The sequence below is a fragment of the Solea solea genome, chromosome 1 (assembly GCF_958295425.1).
Source record: "Solea solea chromosome 1, fSolSol10.1, whole genome shotgun sequence".
NCBI classification, from domain to species: domain Eukaryota; kingdom Metazoa; phylum Chordata; class Actinopteri; order Pleuronectiformes; family Soleidae; genus Solea; species Solea solea.
The window spans coordinates 8,698,412-8,722,388 of NC_081134.1; the positions used below are offsets into that span (position 1 = coordinate 8,698,412).

At 40.6% G+C, this 23,977-nt stretch overlaps 1 protein-coding gene across 7 annotated transcripts in view; it reads right to left on the minus strand.

Annotated features, from left to right (window-relative positions):
• Positions 1 to 1,296: 1,296 nt before the first annotated feature.
• The window catches only part of st3gal3b (ST3 beta-galactoside alpha-2,3-sialyltransferase 3b), a 43,528-nt gene continuing 20,847 nt past the window's right edge, over positions 1,297 to 23,977 (minus strand). For all 7 annotated transcript variants that reach the window (XM_058624797.1, XM_058624814.1, XM_058624782.1 and 4 more), the window contains 7 exons: positions 22,366 to 22,460; positions 17,413 to 17,476; positions 17,224 to 17,319; positions 16,951 to 17,137; positions 5,707 to 5,853; positions 3,836 to 3,982; positions 1,297 to 1,563 (listed from right to left, as the gene is read on the minus strand). In XM_058624797.1, the coding sequence (XP_058480780.1) occupies positions 1,474 to 1,563; positions 3,836 to 3,982; positions 5,707 to 5,853; positions 16,951 to 17,137; positions 17,224 to 17,319; positions 17,413 to 17,476; positions 22,366 to 22,460 (826 nt within the window). In that variant the 3' untranslated portion in view covers positions 1,297 to 1,473. The remainder of the gene's footprint in view (positions 1,564 to 3,835; positions 3,983 to 5,706; positions 5,854 to 16,950; positions 17,138 to 17,223; positions 17,320 to 17,412; positions 17,477 to 22,365; positions 22,461 to 23,977) is intronic.

A 23,977-nucleotide genomic window follows, 5' to 3' on the forward strand; every position in this document is an offset into this window, starting at 1 on the left:
CAAGACATTGGGACTTTGTAACAAAATAAATTATTAAAATTAACCTAAAAGCAAAAATATATATATTCATATTCTACAATCCGAGATTTCACCATTTACTGAAGAAGAAGGAAGTCTGCAGCAACATGAGATTTAAGGGTAAAGGGAGATGAAACGTACAACAGTCTTCTGCTCTTTGAGTGATGCACGTCTGCACTGTGGCCTGAAGGCTCACAGCTGATTAAGTGATGAAGACAGTACCGTGGTGTGAATGAACAGGGTGGTGGAGGAGGAGGAGGAGGAGGAGGAATGATTTATCAACAGACAGAGGAGAAGAGGAAGACAGTGAGACAATATGTCCAAATTTCCCTTCAGGGTTCACCTGCCAGCAAAATGAGTCATTATAATAATCTAGAGTGAATACAACTATAAATACATATTTCTTCCAAATGCATGCTTTTAATGCATCGTAGTGCAGAGGACTCCTAAAAGCTAAAATCACAATTTAAAAAACGAGCAAAATGAATTCATTAAAATGTGTCCTTATTTTTGATGGCACCTGACCTGACTCGAATAGCCACACTTGCTATAAACTCACGTTTAGAAAACAACACTAAAACCACTTATCTTTTCAGATTCAGATTCACAATAACACACAGAATCATCAAAAGACCGACAGTAAATGAACACTTCAAATTCACCTCGATGTCTCAAAAAGACACCGGTCAGTGTGGCAGGTGACCCTCAGTGACTCAGCTGTGGTCATCTGGTCAAGTACAAATGGGACTGGAAAAAAAGGGGACACGTGGCAGGTGTGTGTGTTTGTGTGTGTGTGTGTGTGTGTGGGGGGGGGGGTTGCTGCAGCTCGATAAAAAGCACAGTAAAAATCTTTGATATTTACACTGAGGAAAGTGAGTGAATACATTCAGGCAGCAAAAGGAGAGGGGGAAGGCGATCTCTCCCCCTGTACGAGGTACGATTGGCACTGCTAATACTCAGCACATCCCCGCACAACCTCTGTGACAAGTCCGCTATTCAGTCCTTATGCTTCCGCCCTCATCGAGTTAGTCAGTAAAATCACGCTCCACTCACAAAAATTCCACTCGTCAACATTATTATTTTGGACTGTTGATTATTAACTGGTTGGAAGCGGCGAAACGTTGAAGCGCGGAGCTTTTCTTCAACTGTCTGATGGTGCAACAGGAACAGTGTAGATCCAGTCCTCCCCCAGGACTCCTCCCCCAACCCCTACCTCAATCAGCAGGAGTCTTTGGTTCAGAAGGCACATGTGCATCTCTCCACAGAAACCCTCCAGTATTTGTTTGTTTTTTTTCATTAAATAATCTCCTTTGATATAAAAACCCCTGGCAGTGTGCAGGACACCCAGATTTGAAAGGGTTTTCTTTTTTTTCTCCCCAGTTTATTCAATTCCCCACCTTCCTGGTCTGCTGTCCCTTGTGAAAGGCAGAGGAAGGCTATAGGTGAGCTGTAAACTCAGATACCATTGGTCAGGTCTGTGATGACGTTGGCTTTCACCAGCTTACGGAGGAACTCCTTCTCCTTGGATATGTTGTGTGTCCATGACTGTGAGGAAAAAAACAACAACAAAAAAACAGAATTCAGTCACAACACAGTAAAGACAATTGTCCAGGCTGCAATTTCTCACAAAAGCATTGTTATATGCAGTGAAGCACAAGCAGGTGTGTTAGTTTAAGATTTTCATATTCCCAGCACGCGTGGGTGTACATAATATGTGCATTTATATGTTTAAATCCACGCTGGGTCGGTTTTCCTCCCTGCTGTGCTATGAAGACTGAGTCCAGTGGGTCAGTCAACTTGTAACCTGAGCTGCTGGTTCCTTTGCGGTGCTTTGGGATTGAGAAATGAAACAGAGAGCAACTGAAGGAGGAAAAGCGTGGAGGAAGAAACATGCAGGAGGGAACAGGAGGTCAAAAAAATGCAAGTTCAAAGTGAAGGACAGAGGAGACGAGGGGCAGCAATGATGTGAAAGAGTGAGGACGAGCACCATTTACCATCTACATTTGCAGGTTACGCATGTAAGCGGCTCAAAATGCGACGGCTAACTGCATGGCTTATCTGAGCTAGCCTGTGAGATAACCCCAGCAAATCTAGGGGTGAGTGTTAGCTTGGCAGCTTGCTCAAGAAACCAGTGTAGTACAATGCATTAGGTCAAATAAAAGCTCTTTAGCAGCTAAACTCCATTCACAAGATAGTATCTAATGTTGTTAGTCTCCAGTTGGCTGCAGGGCTGGTAGATTACAGAGGGCTTTTTAGATCTTTTCACTGAGAAGAGAAAAACCAAACGGTAAAAGACGCCAAACAACTGAGGGGAAACTAAAGACCCCTTTCACATGCCAGACGTCATTTGAATCATTGTTAATTTAGATAGAGTAATTGAAGCAGATTTGACTAAAAATCTCTCCTTTGTTCTGCAAACGTTGAGAGGCTCTGGGCTAACACAACTCAGCAGCAGCATCTCATATACCACAGCATGTGAACTCAGCTTTACAGTGACACACGTGACATTTCATCACTACATCACTTCTTTGTCTGGCTACAGGATTATTGTGGAGCTTCAGCATATACGTCCAGATTGGAAACAGGTTTTTTTTTTTTTTTTGTGGTGGAATAAAAGTGGATGGTTTTCCTGCTCAGTGGCAGCAAAAAAAATCAAACACCTCCAGAAACTGGCAGTGTTTATTAAAGAAAGTTCCAAACAGAAAATCCAAAAGCATTCCCATTAATTAGCCATGTTTGGCTGATGATGACAATGTTGATGATGAAGATGATAATATATGCCAAAGGTTCATTGGACGTTTAGACAACGGTTATCATCGTTCTGAGCTCATGGTTTACACACATCAGCACATGGGTGACATCTTTGATTCCACTGGGTTTCAGTGTAAACACACAGAGGAAGACTTGACGGATGGAGAGGAGAAAGGTCTGTCAAGACAGCACTTAGAAATGATTGTTCAAACAGTTAGCATGTTGCTGAAGTGACTAATGACAGACGAGTAACACATGAATCCAGGGACTTTCATTTGTTCTAGTTTTCCTTGAAGCTGTAATAAAAAAAACTCTACAGCTATTTTAAAATTCTGCATTAAACTTATTCAAGTTCAAAACATTAGTAGAGTTTAATGTTAGGTTAAGAAAATAATGTTTTATTTGTGCATGAAATCAGACTGCAGAGAGGATAAGTTGTGAGCGTTGGGTTATCTTTGGGTGTAAATGCAAAAGCTGAGATGAGTTAAATGTCCAGTGTGTAAGAATTAGTGACATCTCATGTTGAGACTGCAGAGTGTAACAAACAGAGGGCTCCTCTGCTCAGCCCTCCCTTTCCCAAGTGTCAGGCGACTACGATATACTTTGGGTACCAAAAAGCATGTTGCTTATCTTTGTGTACATAGTAAAGCTAAAGTTTGCTCTGACGGGTTATTCTGTTCAGAAATGTCAAGAACGTAAATTAGGACCCTTGCCCATATAAGAAGCTACAAAAAAACATAGAGCTATTATACACTTAAAAACATACATATGGTTAGTTGATTCAATTCCTGCCAATAAACCCTCTTACATGTTAAACACGGGGCCTTAAAAACCATGCAGAATTTTTGGACTAATATTTGCATCAGCCCTGAAATAGAAAAAATTATTTTGCCTGAAAGCCACATCAACTCCCCCTAAACGGTCACAGGCCTGGTGGTCCCTCCTCATTATATCAATAATTATTTGTTATTCGAGTGAGGAGGGAGACCAGAATATGTTGTTCAGAGCACCAGGGTCATCTGATAGTAGTGGCATGAGTTGTGTTGTCAGATGTTCAATCACTCACCTCTTTGATGGTGGACATCTTGACAGTCTCGTAGTAATGCAGAGGAGCGTGGGGCGTGTTCATGTCGTAGCCGAAACCTGCCACCGCCACCTCATCACAGTTGTGCAGTGCCATCGTTATAGCGACGGTTCCTAACGTTGGAATGTTCTAAAGTGAAAGCGGAGACGCAGGCGGACACGTCAGTATAGCAGACACAGTCAATAAAGATTTATTTTGAATAACACTGGGGATTAATGTGGATCAAAAACATATGGAGTTCGACCATTTCTGAAACACTAGGTCGGAGACAGATGTCGACTCCTGCTCATGTATCTGCTTCCTTCCCTCATTCATGCCTCTGTCTTTGTTCTTCTCCACTGCAGCTAACCGACTTTGAGCACTTGGTGATTAACTATTACCTTTAAGACACGACCCCTGCAGACCCCTGCTACGACAGTGATCTACCGGGTTGAACTGTGCTTCCTAACTGCCCTGGGCTGCCAGAGATCTGGGGGGTATTGGGGCGGTGTGTGTGATTGTGTGAGGGGATTTTGGAGAACAAGAGACCGAAAAAAAAAAATGAATGTGTGTTGGAAGAAGAAAAAAAAAAGTGGGTCTACAAGAAAGAATGGAGGGAGGCCCCATTTAAACCATTACCCTAATTTGCAGCCCTCAGGGTAGGTGGAGCTGAACTAGCAGCTGGCCAACCCCCTACTGCGTGTTCTAATACAGATTAATTTACACACACTCAACATAAACACTTGTATAACAAATAGACCTTCTCATTAATTTCCATGTACATAAACATACACCCTGACGGTCATCACAGAGACGGGAAAGTGTTCCGGGGAAAGAATGTGCTAAATCATACAACTCTACTGCTTGTATTGTATGAGACAGCACTGCAAACACCCAGACACACACACACACACACACACACACACACAAATGACCACACTTATTCAATCACACACTTTTGCACCCACAAACTCACACACACACACACAGGCCAGATGCCCACATGTTGAGCATATGTTGCAGGGGGGAGTTCAGCAGCAGTGTTCTCGTGGCCCCAGAGGGCAAAGCTAAAGTGATACACTCCTCATTTCTCTAACAATATTCTCTCTCGACCTACAGCGACCATACGCATGAACATACCAGTTTTTCAAGAGCAACTGTTCACATTTCTACACTTAAAAAAACACAAATGTTCTCTAGTGTCTGGTCAAGGTCTGATAAAACAGTCTGAGGTCTAGACAAACATGATTCATTTGCAAAGAACACACGTCGACTTCTAAAATACAGAGCACTGCAACGTTTTAACTGAACCAGTCTCCAAGAGTTTGGCAATATCAACAATGAAAATTAGGTAGGCATTTCCTTTTCCTTTCTTTGTATTGCAAAGAAATGTGGATACATGTTTTTCCTGGGGAACAGAACCTCAGAGGGACGCTTCAAAACGTACTAGAGCACATCATACATATCTCCAATGATTCCTACTATTTAACAAAAAGGTTGACTCTGAGACTCCCATCTCATAGCATCTGTATAAGGGGGACAAGGCTCCACACACCTTTCCTCCTATTTACAAGATGGCTTTGTATCTATATCAGGAGTTCCTAATCCCTGACACAGGGACTATAAGAAGCACTTTGCATTACTATGAATTACTATTTCTATGAAACGTGCTTCATATCAGCTCTGTTGCATCCTCCAGGGAGCTGCTGCTGTCCATTCTTTGTAGACAAAAAGGTTGGGAACCCCTGGTCTATGCAAGTGCTGAACAGAGAATATTGGGCAAAGCAGGGCACAGTGCCGCTGTCATCTATCATTGGCTTCAGTATAGTGGTACTGATATCAATTCAGAATATTACTGCTGGCATGCATCTTACCCCTTTGCCCATGAGGCCATTGTTGAAAGGCAGGCCAATGAACTGGAATGCAGCCTCCTGGATGAAGTAAGGGTTCAGGATTCTCATCTCAGTTGGGTCCCGCGGCACCGAGTGAGCCACCGACTTCCAGAAACCCTCTGTGCCCCTCTGAAGAAACAGACAAAAATGGGGGAAAAAAGAAAAGAAAACTGTCCATTAGTCTTTGTACTAATTTCATCTCTACAAGATCAAAAATGTAAATAAAACACATTAACACCATGACACCCTCCTTTTTGTGGTTAGCCAACCTCAATGTACCACCCCAACATCAAAGTGAGATTATTCGCTGTAACACTGACATAAAACACAGAAGCCAGACCCCGACTAGCACTGATTAGGGAAATGGCTTTTGGGTCTTTAATGGATGAAGTCAGGGTGAGGGGCTTGCAGGACATCAGTAATTACGACCCCTGGTAGAAGGAGAGTCTAGCTGTGGGTGAGGGGTGCAGCCACCCTGTGGTGTCCCAAAGCTTCACCAAAATGATCCAAGTACATTTCAACACACGTTTGACAAGTTTGAATGTTTCTCAGCACACATACAAACTCGCTTTCATTTAGTTTTACTTACATTTTAACACATTTAAAAGTAAAAAAAACAACTTTATTTTGTCCTTCTAATTTGATAACAAAAAAATGTAGATACTCATAGATATAACGCATTCCCAAGCCCCTGATCATAAGGTTAACCATCACAACTAAGTGCCTAACCCTAACCTAACCCCAATTCCAACCCTAACCCTAAAACCACGTCTAAACTATGAACATTTTAAGGGGTGCCAAAATGTGAGGACCAGCCAAAATGTCCTCACATGTCCCCTATGTCTCTACACTTTTTGGTCCCCACAAAGATACCCATACAAGAACACACACAGACTACGCAGCAGGACTTTCCAAAACAGTTTTAGATTGATCTTTTCCTAATTTTCCCCAACATGTCCCGAGATCATGTTTCTCTCCAACTACTGTAAAAGGACCTACCGTTTCTTCTTTGTTACAAAATGCAGAAGTTGAACATGGCATTAATGATTAAGCCTGATCAAGGGGTTTGCTCTTGGATCCAATAATAGTATACTGATCAATTACAGGATTTAAATTAGAGCAACAGCTGTTAAGTCTGCTCTGATTTGTCGGTAGACATGCAGCTGGGACATCACAAACCCCCAAACACATTTGCTCGCTGACATCCGATGTTAAATATGGCATTTGACGGGAAATGGTTCAAATCGCACCTTGACCCGAGGGTGTTCTGTGAGACCACAGGTCTTTAAACACAAGGCAATCATCATCCGTTGCTAGGGAAACCTGTCAGGACTGTTGCACCACCTGAATAAAATTATGTAACTCTAATGAAACACACTTGTTCTTATCAGTCATACTAGAGCAGCCACTGGATAGTGAGATCGAGGAACACAGAGTCACAAAATAGTTTGTTATTCCTGTCATTACACTATTATTACACTCTAAAAACATTGTTGGAGTCCAATAATAACACAAAAACAAAAGGCATACTCAATTTGAGACTTGTGAAGAAAACCTGGTCCAAAATCAAATCCCTTACAAGTCAGTCATATTTGCAGCTTTACTGAATTAAAGTACAATATACGAGCAGTGCGTGATTGTCTTGACTGACAGCGTGATTTCCTAAAAGGAATTGACTCCAATAGGCTCAGCAAATGTAAATGGGAATCACCTGTTCAAATAGCAAAGCACCCACACGGCTGCCTTTGATATAGCAATGTATTACCGTGTGTGTGTGTGTGTGTGTGTATGTGCGTGTGTGTTTATGTGTGTTGGCAGAGGCAGTAGCAACAAGTCTGCTTGCTTTGTGGCTTCAACAGTGGCGGCTCCTTTTTGAACGTAGGCCCAGCTCTGTGCCTTCAGCAAGCTACAACAGGAACAGCAGCTCATCTCTCCTGTCAACACAGCTTGTGTTTGCCAGGAATCTATTTAGCAGCACTGTTTGGATGTGTGTGCGTGTGTGTGTATGCTGAATAAAGAGAGTGATGCATTTTTTTTCTTTATTCTAGGAAGGAGAGAGAAGGTAATGACACACAACACACACAACCCTTGCTTTACACAGCTATGACCTGACATGTACATATGCACAACATTCACGGGGTGTGGATTTCTTTGAAGATATTCAGACTCAGTACAGGTGGCTTTGACAAACGTTAAGAGCAATTAGTATGTGTGGATTCAGGTCTGCTCAGAGGGAGGGGGTAGTGGGTGCTGTTCTGAGTTTAGGAATGCAAGAAGTTGCTCACATTGTAACGTCTCCGATTTGTACCAGTAGTTATCAGGCTCAGGGTAAAGTTAATTTAACACTCAACCCTCCTTATGTAGCACATTTAGTTATTTAGCTGACAGCATGGAAGAGCCACAATAACAACTAGATTTCTTTTTCCAACCAGTGGAGTTGCCCCTGCTGTCCATTAATGATAACACGTGTTTCAGGCACTTCCGCAATTGTCTGAACTTTCTAAACCCAGAGACTAACGGCGCTTTTCCATTACACAGTTCTAGCACTACTCAGCTCTACTCGACTCAGTTTGGTATCAGGCATGTTTGTTTTCCATTACTTCATAGCACCTCCTCAGCGTGGGCAGGGTCGTTATAGCACGGCAGCGTGAAACTGTCGTGATGTCTGTATGCGACAAAAACACACAAACTAGTGACTATTGGTTTAGCGTATCATTCTTCATGTATAACCAGAGCATAGAAATATGGTCGAATGGGTTGTGATTCGGCTCATCGCTAAAAACACCAGACTCCTCAGCTAAATATTGAGATTTTAGATATTTCATTGCTAAATAAATATCGGCGATTGACGCATGTTTTGGGATTTTTAAATCGTTTGGTAGATTCTTGTGTCGGACGTCACACTTTTTTTTTCCATAACAGCAGACAAATATGGATGTGGGTGCAAAGAAGCTACAAATTCCAAAAATGAGGAACACTTCACATCCTCACTCCGGCAGCACAAAGGATAAACTTAATGACGGGCGACCAAAGAGTGTCTGGCTAAAGCGATTACTGACATGTAGGCATAGGTACACTGTCAAATCACTCCACCATCAGTGGTGAATACAGCTACAGCAGTACTCATAGATTTGCAAATAACCTCCAGGGAACAGGATGTTGATTTCACTGTAGACTAGTTTGTCAAGAGAAACAGCGCTGCGTCAGTAGCATGTGAACACAGACAGAACAGGAAATTGCAGAGTGGTACACCACTTACTCACCAGGCCCTGACACACACATGCTTAAAGGTGAACAGAAGTGTGTAGCTCGGCCTGTTGGGCTGTCACTGGGCTGTGGTCCGAAAGGAAATGGCTGTTTCCCTTCTCCAGCAACAGCTTTATAGTTAAATTGGTCTGGATTATTATATTTAAGTGTGTGCACAAGGCTTGTGGGCCAATAAAGCACCTGTGAAAACAACTTTGAACTTGGAAACCTAATTGTTGCAATGGGATAGACGGCAGAGGTCAACTTTACTTGGACAGAAGGTAAAGTGGGGCATAACAATTCTACTTTTGTTGACATTAGTGTTGTAAAAGTCAAATGTCCAAATATATGGAAAAAAAAAATCAACAAATTTACAGAAAATTCACAAAAGGAAATGTATGCATTATTTTATCAGGAAAACGAGGAGTAATCTTCACACTTGAGTAATCAGCAATTAATCAAGTGAGATTAGGCTGTTGCCTTAATTGCAGAGGCAACCTTAATAAAAGTCTGGTGTTGTCAGAATACTGAGAGTTCTTGGCGGAGGTTATGAGATTCACTGAGGAGTCACCGAAGAGGAAACATAGTTCTGATGAATGAGACTCAAATCAATAATTCCCATATACGCCATTGTTTTAAATTCAGTGCAGATTAATAATCAGTCCACTTCACTTTATGTCTTGCATATCCTTCAACACATGCATGTGGTTATTACAGCTGGGCTCCATGTCATGTCATGTCATATCTGGACACACCACGGAATCGTTAAAGCACGTAACAGCACGCTCAAAATTAGAACATATCAGCCCTAGAGAACCCGGCTAAGGCTGTTTGATGGCATTTAAACATCAAACAGGTGCTAAATTTAGTAACAGAAACTTCACTTTATATCCTGTGGCCTGTGGTTGCTACAGCACAAACTGTAGTAAACAAGGATGTTGTATGAACAGCTATTGAGTATTGGTGAGTGAGTGAAAGATAATACAAAGGTCACAACGTGTATTACTGCGGATTCTTCTGTGGCACGGAAGATAAGTCAGTATTGTAAATGTATTTCGAGGAGACAGCCTCATCATGCCACTGTTGTAGACTACACCTGAGGCTTTGCAAAGGCTATGTGTATTTACCTTTTAATTTGAAAGTGGCAGCTGTACACAGACCAAGACCAAAGTACCTTTAAAGACGGGATTAGAAATCGACAATGTAAGGGGGCAAAGAGAGGAGCTACTGTAAGCCAGGAGTGACAGATCACAAAGATGGAAAAAGTGATGCGGACTGAGAGAAAACGACTGCTCAGAGCAATGACGACAGGAAAATGTACAGCATTCTATACGTGAATCCCTCAGTTTGCACGTATGGAAGAATAAATGAGCAATAAAAATATGAATATAATGACATGAGTTCTTTTCCAAGTTAGTTTTGGTGTTTTTGATAGCATAAACCAATTAGACTTAACTTTTTTGAAATACAATATTTCAAAACAGATTCAATTTCCAAGTTATCTACGGTTTACTGCCCCCGATAACCTGGTAATGTGGCTGGAAAACACTGTCTTACTTGCTGGACACGTGGACAGCTATCATTTTATTGAACGAAGCTGTAGCTGGGCTCTTCATTGCCGTCTGTCGATGTTGTTGTGTGTTTGATGTTTATTGAGAGGATGAATTGAGGAGCACTGTTTTTCACAAATATGGACGGACTTAAACCTGATTAAGCCTATCAGCTCCAAACAACTCTCTCTGCATTTCTCAATACAGCGGTGTTTAGATCTCGTGTTGCCCAGCCACATTCCCACACTGCACACACAAGTAATTTGTTTTATGTCAAGACAGATGGAGGCAACAGCAACATTGAGAGAGAGAGAGAGAGAGACAGCTGCACACGTGTGGGAGTATGAATGAAAACACAGAAGTGAACTCTAGTTCTCAAAAAGGTTTGATAGGATAAATGACTCTTGCCCCCACCTGCCCCTGCACACACTCAGATTAAGTATGTAGCATACAAATAACGTTACATCCTTTCTGTTCACAAAGAACAAACAAATGCAGAATAAATAACATCACCAACAATGAAAAAGTCAAGAAAAGTTAAGCACTGCAGCATTAAAGGACCAGTGTGGATCATTTAGGAGGGCTTATTGGCAGACTTTAAATATACCTCCTAAGTGTGTGATCAATTTAAAATAACTTCAAATAAGCCTTTTCTATGCACTTTAATCAAGGGCCTTCCTATATGGAGGCCACAATACGACTACTGCAGCCATAACAGACAAACTAACCAGAGTGTGGGTTTTGCATTCTGAAGCAGAAGACAACCACGTGCTGTCTGGCATCGGGGGAATTGTGGTAAGGCCACTGAAACTCCCTGAGGCACATGGGAAAGGGAGGGTAGAGCGCAGGACTCCTCCATTTGTTACAATCTGCACTCTCACCATTAGATGTCACTCATTCTTACACACAGCACCTTTGAAGCAATTTCACAGCATCCTCCAAACTGCCAACACTCATAACTAAGGTGGTCTGGAGGTCGTTCGCACTGAGCTTACAAGGTGTGCTCATAGTGCTCATATTTTATAAAGTAGGTGGTTAATGGTGAGGTACGGAAGCATATTGCTGCCAGACTAGCAAAATCAAAATTGATCAGCATCATTGATAAGTTTATTGTTAATGTGACAGTTTGTGTTTTTACAATATACATATATTATAAAAACTATATACAAATATTGACTATTGCTGAGCGGTACAGTTAAATCGTTTTTCCTTTTGTATTTGCATATTTTGTAAATGACTCTCCAAGAGCAGCAACAGTCGAAAGACATTATACTCACTATAGTATACTTCACTACACTATATTTGAGCTTCAAATAAAGTAAATAATACATTTAACTACACCTTATTCTTGTTTACAGTCATGTATATACTTATGATTGTATATGTAACGGACAAAAAGGCAACCGTTAAAATAGTTTTGCTGAAGGAGACATATTGAAAAATGTGGGTGCACCTAAATGTTATTCTGGTGGACCCAAGTTAGTTGCACCAGTGCAACCGATGCAAAACGTTAGTCTGCAGCCCTGCAAATTGTATTAAAAGAAAACCTGCAGGTCTGAGTACTGATCATTGCAGGATAGGTAAGTGAGTCATTGTTGAAACACAACACTCAAGGTAATCAGTGACATCCGGACACTATGTTAGTCACTTGGTCCATGTTCAGAATCCATGTTTACAAGTATGTAAATGTTTATGGATGTCATGTATGCAGGCTACTTTGGGCTTCTGCACAGATGTTTGAGCTTAAAAAGAAATACCTGAAAAGCCATTATGTTTGTTCCACAGAGCTAAGGCTGGGTGATACAGCTACGGATACAAAAACATTGTCCTGATACAATGTGCTCCAATTAGTCAATATTGATTATCATTACAATAAATGTCAGATAGTTAAAGACTAAGATTTGCTCCTAAGTGAAAGTTAAAGAAACGTGTTAATTGTGGTTTAAACCTCTTAATGAGCATAAAACAACCAACACTTGCGCAAACATTCAAGTTCATAATACATGTTTGTGCAATGGATAAACATTAGATCAACATTATTGCATAAGACTGGCTTCACAACAATGTGTTGATGCTCAGCAAAAACGCTTGGGTGTATTTCTATTTAAGAAGGAAGTACTTTTCCTTAAATTGTCTCCATTCATCATTTATCTCTGGCCTGTAGAAAGGCAGGGAACACTATTGTAAACAAACAGAAGAGATAGAACACCGACACTCCACCTTCAAATCCCGTGTTTACCACCGGCTGTATATCCTTCACTGGCTCTGTTTGAAAATATCCCCACATATACAAACAACTGCGGCTGTGTGTTCATGAACTGTGAGTGTGCGTTGTGCGTGAGGGCAAAAATTGAAACTCGAAATATTGACAATCGTGGAAATCATGTTTGAGCACATTTGTAAACAGCACGTAACCGGGCAATCAACTAGGCTGCTGCACATGAGGGGTCAGTCTTTCAAGACTGACCAAGTTAGGTTGTAATCACGTATACCTGCCGTAATGAGGGATTAGAAAAGTTGGAAGCCTTGTGATGCTGCAGTAGTGAAATTGCAGATGTAGAAGAGGGTTACACTGATCTAAAATGCAAACACATTTCGAAAAAGAAAAAAAAAAAAAAAGGACTGTCGTTGGGCTGAGAATGTGTCCAGGACCACAGTCACGTCTTCCTTGGCTAGGACTTGGTCAGAGTTTTGCCCTGAAGTATATGACTCTCTGCATGTGTGAGTGAGTGGGAGGCTATGTGTGCATTTGTGAGAGTGTACCAAACACTAAACAACAGATTGGTAAATTGCCCCACTAATTTGTACTCTGTTCACCGATCCGAGACACGGCTGCAGGCATTTTAAAGCCACAAAGGCACAAAGCCAAGAATGTTCAAGCACACTGTCCACCACTGGCCAGATGAGTCACCGACGGCTGCACTACAACTCTGTACCACCCACTAACCCTTTTAAAGAAGAAGGCAAAGACAGACACTTTCATAACCACAGAAAGAGAGTGAAAAGGCTTTGCATCCCTCCGAGCCGCGAGTGTGCAGGTTACACAAAGACATCCCTTTCTTGTGTAACAAATGTAAAAGCTGCCACAGCTGTCCATGGTTACATTATGTCTGGATTAAATAAATCAAGCAAGGAAGGGAAATTTTGCTACGTGTTGAAAAATCGAGTAAGCAGCGTCACCGTCTGAACCAACCATATTTGACATTTGTATTTTACCAATTAGAATGCACCAATAAAGAAAAAAAAAAACATTCATGAGTGAGTGTTTTTTTGGGATATACAGTATGTCCCCAAGTTCACAGAAGGAACATATACATACACACATAAACACCTCTCCATGTTTACATTTCCACTGCATTAGTCCATGTGGGTGAGTCAGATACAACAGTCTTTTTACAGGACATCAGTTTCTTTCATGTTGTTGCCAAGACAGACCATCCACCAGCATACAGATATATTTTTGGAAACACCAAGCATGTAACTGTATGTTTAAAACTACATGCAACTTATTATACAGATAAAGCAGCATATCGGCCTCTCTCTGGGTGCTTCTTAAGTGATCTCTTTCAATAAGCATTAATGTCTTCAAATTGTCATTTAAATTGGGAAAACCCAAATGAGGGAAATGTGGGTTAAAAGCTTTTGAGACTCCTACGGGCCAACTCATACTTTCCACGTCTGTGAGTCTAGAGAAGCCCGAGTGACGTAAATGTCACCATCCACCTATGTTCGTGATGACACGTGCAGACCCTATGCAGACGTAGACATGCAGCATTTTCCAGCACTTTCTGGTCTAGTTAGTGGTGCATTCTTGTTGTTGTGGAACAAAACAGCAAAAAACCATGGACGCTTACTTTGAAGCAATGTTATAGCATAACATTGATACCTATGACAATACAACCCATCATTTAAAGAATAGAAGAAAATAAAAAACAGGGCAAAATCCTGACAATAAATCACCACTGCTAGAATAGACTGATATGCGGTGCGCATGCATGGAAAGCTAGTCTGACACATGCCCTCATTTTAATACGAATAGAACTGCGGCCATGTGCTCTCAAGTGGAAATGTCTTGCATCTCTCGATGGACAACAAAGGCGTAAAGTATGGAGGGGCCCTGTCATGTTAGTTGGTATGAGCCCAAACTCTTATTACTGAAGCTTAAACTGCTTGGGCTCTTTTGCAGTCTACATTAATAGAAAACCATTATTGTGAGTTATCTAACAAAGATGTATGTTTAGAATATTGCTGTCAATGATCGGAGCTCAAGTTTAATGCCAAAAGAATTATTTAATTGACCTCAGTTGGCCATTTAAGTGGAATAAATTGCCCAGGAAACATTTACATGAGGTGACAAACAGTATTTATATAATGGTAAATCAACTAACGCAGATGTACAAAACAGACAAAAGACTTGAGGACTATCCAGAGGTCAAAACATGAGTCTTTGCACATCTGTCAGTTCTCTTCTTCCAAATTATCATCAAGGCTCCAACCAAAAGACACTGATGATTTTTTTCCCCCCTTTCTGTTCCTTGATTTTTAACCCACGGGAAACATTCTTCCCTCCTCAGCAGATCAAAGAGGCCTGAGTCAGATGCCAGGGGCCAGATCAATTATCCCAAGCAGCCATTTCCACTGTCCTCTCCCTCTGACACACCAGAGAAATCTGGGCCCTATCAAAGGCTGAAGGGGCCATCAGCCAGCCAAGTAAACTATTTTCCTCCATTTTACTTTACCATTATACCTTCCACTGCTCATTTTCTTTTCCTCAGCCATTATCCCTTTATCCTATTTAACTTTATCCTCTCGATCTATCTTTCCTCCATTCTTGCATCCTTTAATCTAACTTCACACCACTATTTGGCTCTAGCTTGCCCTTTCCATCCACTACTAAACGTATGGTCCATTCCTCTTTTACCAGTTTTCTGCATGACTCTTTTTTGGTTAATACCTCCAACTCATTGAAAGTCACACACATTTTTTTTTAAAGCAAATATTTCTGCTTTGCCCGATTACACAAAAGCACTGTGCACTGAAAATGAATGGAGTATAGCTAATATAATATATCCTTCATACATTTCTTCCATTTACTACAAATTATGTTCAATATCTGTCATACAACCAACTAAATGCACAACCTAAATGATGATGTTTTCATTTTCTAATGAAATGTTTCAAAGCTCAGCCTGAATTCCCAAGAGCCGGAGAAAGATGACAATTCAAAGGGATTTAATGACAGGACCATATTCAGCTATGGTATTGCTATTATACGGAATTAAATAACAAACGCACATTGTCGTAAATGGACTGATACCAATGCCCCTTAACACTACTACTTTTCTTTGAATGACTGATCTTTTATTAAGTGCTCCTATTCCTGGGGTCCTGGAGTTGAATGGGCACAAATTAATCTCTCAGTGACACTAAAGACTAACCTCAATGAGAGTTTATGAGAGCTTCTTTAGCGACAGGAGTTATAGGTTATAGGGTCACATGGGCCGTTAAAATGAATGCTTACCTTAAGAGATAAGGGAGAGCCTGTTCTGTCATTCAGTCTGACCCTTGAGTTTAAGAGGCCAGTTAAGAGCCATTATTTCACTGTGGCAATCACAATGTTTTTAAGTACACCATCTAGCAAGATTTGCTCTGTGATAAATCAGTTCATGATGAGGCGTGTGCAAATATCCAAACATCTAAAAAAGTACAGGAACTTAAAATGGCAATGTAGCTTTCCCTGAGACAAAGGAAAACATACTTGTTGTTGGTTTTTCTTAACCATGCCTTTTCATGTTATGCATTATGGCCCCCCTTCACACCTTTTTCTGTCATCAGATGGCAATCGGATAGCGATTGACCACATCTGGTAGTAACACCTGGTAGTAACATGCGTCTCTGGCGTCCACATCAAGACGCTTTCACGTTGGCTGTACTCGGAGCCACCAAGGTATTTTCATGTAGCCATTGTGGGTGGAGTGGAGATGCATCGGAGACTCCGTTGCATATACACATTTGTTCATTATGGTTAATTTGGCATATTGGATAACAATTCTGTCCAAGTGCAATCCCATAACAGAAAATGGCTTTTAATGTAGAATTTCATGTTTTCCTCTTTATGCCTTTGCTAGAATGGCTTACATTTCCAGAGGAAGGAATGTACAGAATGTGATGAATGCTAAGACTTCAATGTTCTGAAAAAAAGAAAACACATAACTATAACTCCCACTGTAAAAACTCTACTTCTGAGCTGAGTTTTGTTATGCAGCTGACACTTTCCTAATTTTTTACTTTTATATTTCAACAACCACACAGAAAACAAATTTTTCTGCTGTGAGTTGTCTGTTATTGTTGAATGTGTGTGTGCTTGTTACACATGTTCAAAACTTTTTCTTTAATTTCTTAACAATAAATGATTAAATCATATTCTTACCAGTTTCTCCTTAAAGACCATCTGTCTAAGCCACTTGAAATCCAGAGGCTTGAAAGCAGAAAAGACAAAAAGCGAGTTTTTTTCATAGTTTTCAGGCTTCTGGATGGCTCCCTCTGGGTACGTAATCCTCAAGGTGGTTTTGGTCCCCACGTCTTTGCCATAACCACTTACTGGGGCCTCATTTAATCTGCCAGCAAAAAACATGTCTTAGAGAGTGATATTCATGCATCAAAGATATTCTTGCATACCCAGTTAGTAAAAGAGTTGCCTCACCTCACTACAACATCGTAGTCATCTATACGGGAGCCCAAAGACTTGTTGAACAGGATGCCCCCGTTGCCCACAATGATACATCTTTTACAGCTCAGGCTGGAAGGAAGTAGGGTCAGAGGTTAATGATATTAACTGATGAATAGATAAAAACTGGGCATGCTGCTGATGTGGGTGAGGAGCAGTAATCACCTGTCCAGCTCCTCTCCAAGTCCATAATTTTTCGTATTAGTTAAAATGTTGTCTATGATTTTCTCTGAAATGAAAAAGAGAAACAATCACGATGAGGACAACTGAGGGTATGTTAGTTTGTCACCTACAATGTGCTGTGCATTATATAAAATATTCGTTTTCGTGAGCAGTTTGTATGTAAGAACTTGGGCGGTAAATTGCTTCCTTGACAAATTTGCAGTGAGGTGGCCAGGGTGCAACCTGTGATCACAGCTCAGTCATCAGATGTTCATGTTGAGCAGCTGTAGCTGCAGGATGGGTGGCGGTGTGCTTACAGATGCTGATATTTTGCACTGGTTTTCTCATTAAGGTTCCATCATGTTCCCTCAAGTAACTTTCTCCACCTGACTCCTCCGCTCTCTCTCTCTCTCACTCTCTCAGTCTCTGTGAGTGTGTTAGTGCTGTCACAAAGTTCGAACCAATATGGGACCAGCCCCAGCCATTATCTGGCTGTGCTGCCGTCTTCTTATAACTAGAGTTAATTCTTGAAGAAGAAGGAATTGTATTACATAATCTGGTAGTAAAAAAATGTAAAGATATCATTAAGATGAATCATTTACATGCTCACTTCTTATAGAAAAGTACAGAAGTTTAAAATCATTCTCTGAATACATCAATATATCCCACATTGGAAAATTCAGAACAGAGGGAACTGCTCCTTTAGCAGATGTATAAACTGCCAAACGCTCCAACATACCACTAGAAATATAGCAATCTAGGTGGTCTTAAGACAGTTGGAGGAGAGAACACCTCTCTCCGTTTATTCAGTCACAGATAAGGAGTGACCAATCAGCCTTTTGGAATAGTGGTGATGGGATGAAACGGAGAGGAGTGAATCTTGGAGAAACAGACATACAGGGTTCTGGGATGCAAGTGTGTGTATGTAGAAACTCTCCCATAAAAGCACTCAGAGAGGAATGCTGTTTTCAAACAAGCACATTCTCCTGGTTAAGTGGGTGATGGTAGGCTTGCGTGGCCAGCACCCCTCTGATCGCAGGGTGAGAAATGGGGATGTTTAGTCATAGCGCACATTCCTGCCATGTTCTAAACGGCATTCTGCTGGAGTCATGGTTCCTGTATTAGATTATTGCATATGCTGTATTCATCTCTCCTCTTGACCATTTTAAGGCCTCTCATACTTGAAATTCACCTATCATAACATCCCAAACAAAGCAAATTCCTTATTGTTGCTACTATTAATTAAAACCTTCCATTCGTAGTAATGCAGACGCACCATATAAGGACAACACGGAACACACGACAGGATACTATGACAACCTTTACTTTATTTGTAACCCGTAAGATGGTGTCTATGAGCAAGACCCTGGCCTCAAGTACATATAGAAGGCTAAGAAAACTATTTATTTACTTTCATTCACACTTAGACATAATGAGTAATTATACAAATACAAACATAATAATGAGTAGTATAATTTCTGCCAATAAACCCTCCTAAATGTTTCAGACTGGACCTTTAAATCAACATAATCACCATATAGCATATTATATGCAAGAGAGGGCCAAGAGCAACAGCAACAGTGAGAGTACAGGGACGAGTGAGAAGAAGAGTTTAGACGTGGGCCTCCAAGCTGTTTGCAAGACATATTACAGCCCCATTCACCCTGGCCAACGATCCTAATGATTAACCTGCTGAGGAGAGGCAGGCAGAGCAACAGCCCATTGTTTGGATGTGGTGTCGATGTCTGGCGTCAAGCATCACCCTGAGCAGCATAAACACAAGGCGGCAGACCACACCCGGATCCAAGCGGGTGAAAAGTGAAAAATCACAATGGGCACGACTCCCTTCCAGAGAACGTGGAAGCCAATTGTTTTAAGTACCCGGGGTAAACATTTCAGCAAAGTATGTCTCATGGTCTCAAGACAAATGGCCATAGGTGCAGACGCCATTCCAACATGGAACTCTTGAAATGACAAGAATCTTTACTGGCATCTCGACGGAACAACAGAAGCATCTCATAAAACATCAACACAGACAGTGTTGGGAAGAGTACAGTCTAAACAACATAAAAGATCATGTGATGAGAGATTGGTATTTTTTGCCCCTGCACCGAAGCTGGCTGCTTCCTCATCAACCGCTACGGTGAAAATAGTATTATAACTATTTGAAGTGCAGTATGACAAATGATTTACTGTGAATTCCAGTATTTGAACAATACTTAAAAAACATATGAAGACTGCTGTGTGTAGGGGTGTCTTAGTCTTTGTTGCATAACAGTCTGCCTTAATGTGGCGAGTATGCTAGGAATGAAAACACCACCCAATAGTTCAGTGATTTAATTGATTAAGTTTATCAAACCTTTAAATAAACATTTAAAATCAAAACTCCATTCATTTCATTAATTCATCAACAGTAAACCCTGCTCTCAGCTAAATTAAGAGCTGTTCACTTGCTTGAGAGAACTTTCCAGTTCCTCTTTGTGGTTTTTTTTGAGATCATATTTGGCAGGCTATTATTTTTATCACCAGTCATGTATCACCAACATCACAAACACAATTTGCCTCAAAGGGCTTTACAGTCTGTACAGCAAGTGCCAACGTCTGTCCTTAGACTTTCACAAGGAGTGAAGCGAAACCTTCACAAAAACCCTTCTGTAAATTCAGTTATTTAAATATACTAACCTGTGCAAAAGGTGATATATAAATAAAGATTGACTCTTCAATAACATCTAAAGGGAAATAACCTTTTACGACCTCATTTAGTGATCTAACTGTGGCAGCTGAGTCATTACTGCATCTTTCATTTACGGCTGCACTGCACATTTTCAAAGCCCTGTACAGGACAGGACCGGACATATCATTAAACGCTGGTACTGTGGTTATTTGAACAGTCAGAATTACACAAAAACTGCCTCTCGTGCCATCAGGGGGAAAGAAGACGGACAGTACTGACAAGCCCTTCAAACCTGTTCCAAACTTGTGTCAGATTTCCCCAAGATTTCCCAAACACAGAAGATGAGACAGTATACAGTATGTGACCTGGCACAGCACATTTCACTAGTCTAGCTCACACGAGGAGGCTACTAGGCACATCAATAAGATCAAAGTATTACCAAAGCACTATTCTTTGTCTTTTTTTAATCTAAATTTCACAAAATGTTCCATGGAAAACCGAGTGAATTTCAGGAAAACTTAAAATGATCATGCAACTACCAATGTCCCCCAAGTCCCTTTGAGAAAGACATTATGCAAGAGAATTTTATTTGCAGTGCAGCATTAAATAATTATAACTAGAAACATGTGGTGAACAGTGGCTTTTCCCTGAGGCCAAATCAGCAAAGCCTTATTGTTCGTTGGCTATGGTTGATGTGTGCCAGTAGATACTGGTGGAACAGAAAGTAAAAATAAAACTGACGCCCACCTCTCTGTGTTCCCAATTTGGAATCCTTTGTGGCGTTCTATTCAAGATCCACACGTATCATCTCTCCACATGGGTACCACTAAAAGGGAAACCCTACTGCTGCCGCAGTCCATGGAAAAAACAGAAACCAGGTGTAACACACACACAGGGAGTGCTCTTTGATAGCGACTGGGGCTGTGTCTGTGTGTGTGTATGACAGTGGAGCCCTTGCCACAGCACAAAGGTAACATTCAGTATACCTTCAGCTTCTAAGTATTGGAAAATATGTGACAGAGCATGTCACTGAAGTCAGGTTAATGTTATCTCTTCACTTCCCATGGTATTCAGTGCTGGAGTGTGTTAAGGTCAGGAAACAAACACCGTGTGTGAAGAAGTTCTTGGTCCTAGGACAGAACAATCCAGCAATCCAGCAAATAACTGCCCATCATTTAAATAAATCACATATCTATGCAAATTGGAATAATTATGATGATGACCTGCTAAATACCTTGTTACAGGCTCAACAGAAAGAAAATGTTTGACTGTACTATTTCATAATGTTAGCAAAAACTAAACGTGACCAAATGTTCACTAATGTCTCTCTCAGCTAGTCAATTAATAAGCCTGAGGTTAAACATCCTTTGCCAAAATCACCACCCAGACAACAATGACAAATGATGAAAAGTGCAAACACAGCTGTACCTGGACAATGAAAAAAGCTGAACATAGGTATTTAGACAAATGAACTCGCTGGATTTTCTTATGTCTGAATCAGTGCCCAACTACATGATGTTTTTCTGAAACTTGAAACAGAAAAGCAAGGATGGATGGTGACAGTTAGTTGATTGGCCTGGATCAGAAAAGTAGATACATTATGAGAGGCCAACTGATGCCTGGTGATAAGAGAGGAAAGTTGGCAGCCCTTATTTTTTCATTTTCAGACATGAGTGAGTGTAACGTTGGCAACACAAAACAAAATCAGAACACTAAACACATGAAAGGCTGTACTTGGTACCAGCACAATAAGATGGAATAACACTTAGAGATACCTGGCCCAGTAGTTATAAAGAACTGTACCATGCAGCCAATATCACAGTATCACTGTAAATACAGGCTCTCAACTGGCTTTAAATGTGAAGTTCTGCTTACTAATCATTAGGAATACCATCAGATACCACAGTTATTATAAAAGATGACACTATGATCAAACCACTAAATACACCCCTTGTAACTGCCCTTAAGTCCATGTGCTTACAATTTTAACAGAGCCCGAGGCGTGGGGATAGAAAGCAGTAGGAGTTATGGAGGCAAAGATGTGATGGAAATTAATTTAGGAAAATGTATGTGCGCAAATTTCAAATGTTTTGAAATTTGCGCAATACCAAGAGTCCAAAGTACATCTGCTTGTGCTATTTTGAGTTTAAAAAATTCTTTTTTTTAATCAGTGTTTCATGACCTTTATGTTAGTATAGAAATCAACCATCAGAACATATTTTATTAGTATTAAGAATATATCAATAGTGCAGATATTAACTGACGTAATGAATATTTCTTACCTTGTGTTTTAAAACCAAATGGAGGGAAATAATTGCCGACTTTTGCAAGACGCTGGAAGTTTCGATCAAGAAACATGGGCACTTGTCTCATGAACCTCCAAAGGAAAGAATGTGTAGAGGGAAGAAGGAAAAAAAGAGAAATTATTCATTAGCAGAGACAAACATAAGATATTATGTGTTTAAAAATATATTATAATAACATTACATGTCAAAGCTTTACTATCATTAAGCACTATCGCATTTTTCCCTTTTCATAGACAAGACTATAGATTCTAATATAATCTGCTCCACCTGTGACTAGTGTTTATGTCCTGGTTAAACATGAGCCACAAAGAGAAATTAACTATTTCACTGGCTCCACTGTCATTAATCTAATAGCATTCCAAGGCCCTGTGATTTGCTGATTACGCTTCCCAAAACAAGCACATTGGAAAGGTAGCATAACATTACCCATCAACATATCCTCTCCACCCAAGCCTAAATCACAGCTGACATGCAGTTTTGATAAAACTACCGACACAACATACCGCTGCCAGAATGCTTTTCCTCAAATAATCTTGAATTTTTAGACTGTTGCTACAAATTTAATCAGAGGAGAAGGAAGTAGTCCGCAGACAAGAACTGTCTCCGAGACTTAAATGTAAAATAAAAAAATACCTGTTTGAGATCAGTTTTTTGTGACCATGAACTGTTACTTCCATTATCGCCTCATCCTGTGTCTGTTAAAATGTGTGTGTGTGTGTGTGTGTGTGTGGGGGGGGGGGCTCTTTGATTAATTACTGTACTAAAATCAAAAGAAGCCATTTCCTCTTAGTCACGCCTGCGACCTGACTGGGCTACGTGCCACTTCTGCAAGTGTGGCTTCAAGATGGATGTGTGTTTTCATGACCTGTTGTCATGCTGGGAGGAAAACAAGAGGAGAGAGTTGTCTCTTCTATGAAGTTAACGTGCATGGAGCACCTTAGATTTAATTCTACAGTTTAAATGACTGAATTAAATGGTCTGTCAGGTTTAAAAAAAACAAAAATAAAAAACAATTCTCCGCACAATGAAGATATGTACAGACCTGGTGTATATTACTTTGTTTATGACATAAGACTATAAAGGATTGTTATATCGTCTTATTGACTAAAACCAGACCACCAGCAACATAACTACTGCATCTGATGGTTGTCCGCCTCCAACAGACAAATAGCTGGTCTTTCTTACCATCTATAAATTATGACTCCAGCTGCTGACAGACCACACTAACTAGAGAAGACATTTTAAACTTTGGAATCAAGTGAGGACACAAGTATTACAACAGTCGCTCATTTCTCACCAGTGCAGCTGGTTCACAAGGTATATGTGGAGCAGAGATGTCAAACTGGTGGCCCATGGGCCACATGCTGCCCCCCAAATCAATTACATGTGGTCCGCCACTTAATATCATGTTATAGGGAAAATAAACAACATACTCTTCCTTTAAACACAGTGGATGTGGCTGAGGCAAGGGGAAAGTAATAGAATACAGACAGGATAAAACACTAAAATATACTAAATAGTTTTATAATAGTAATGATAAGACATTCAGGTGTAATTATCACATTATTAAATGTATTACATTCAACAT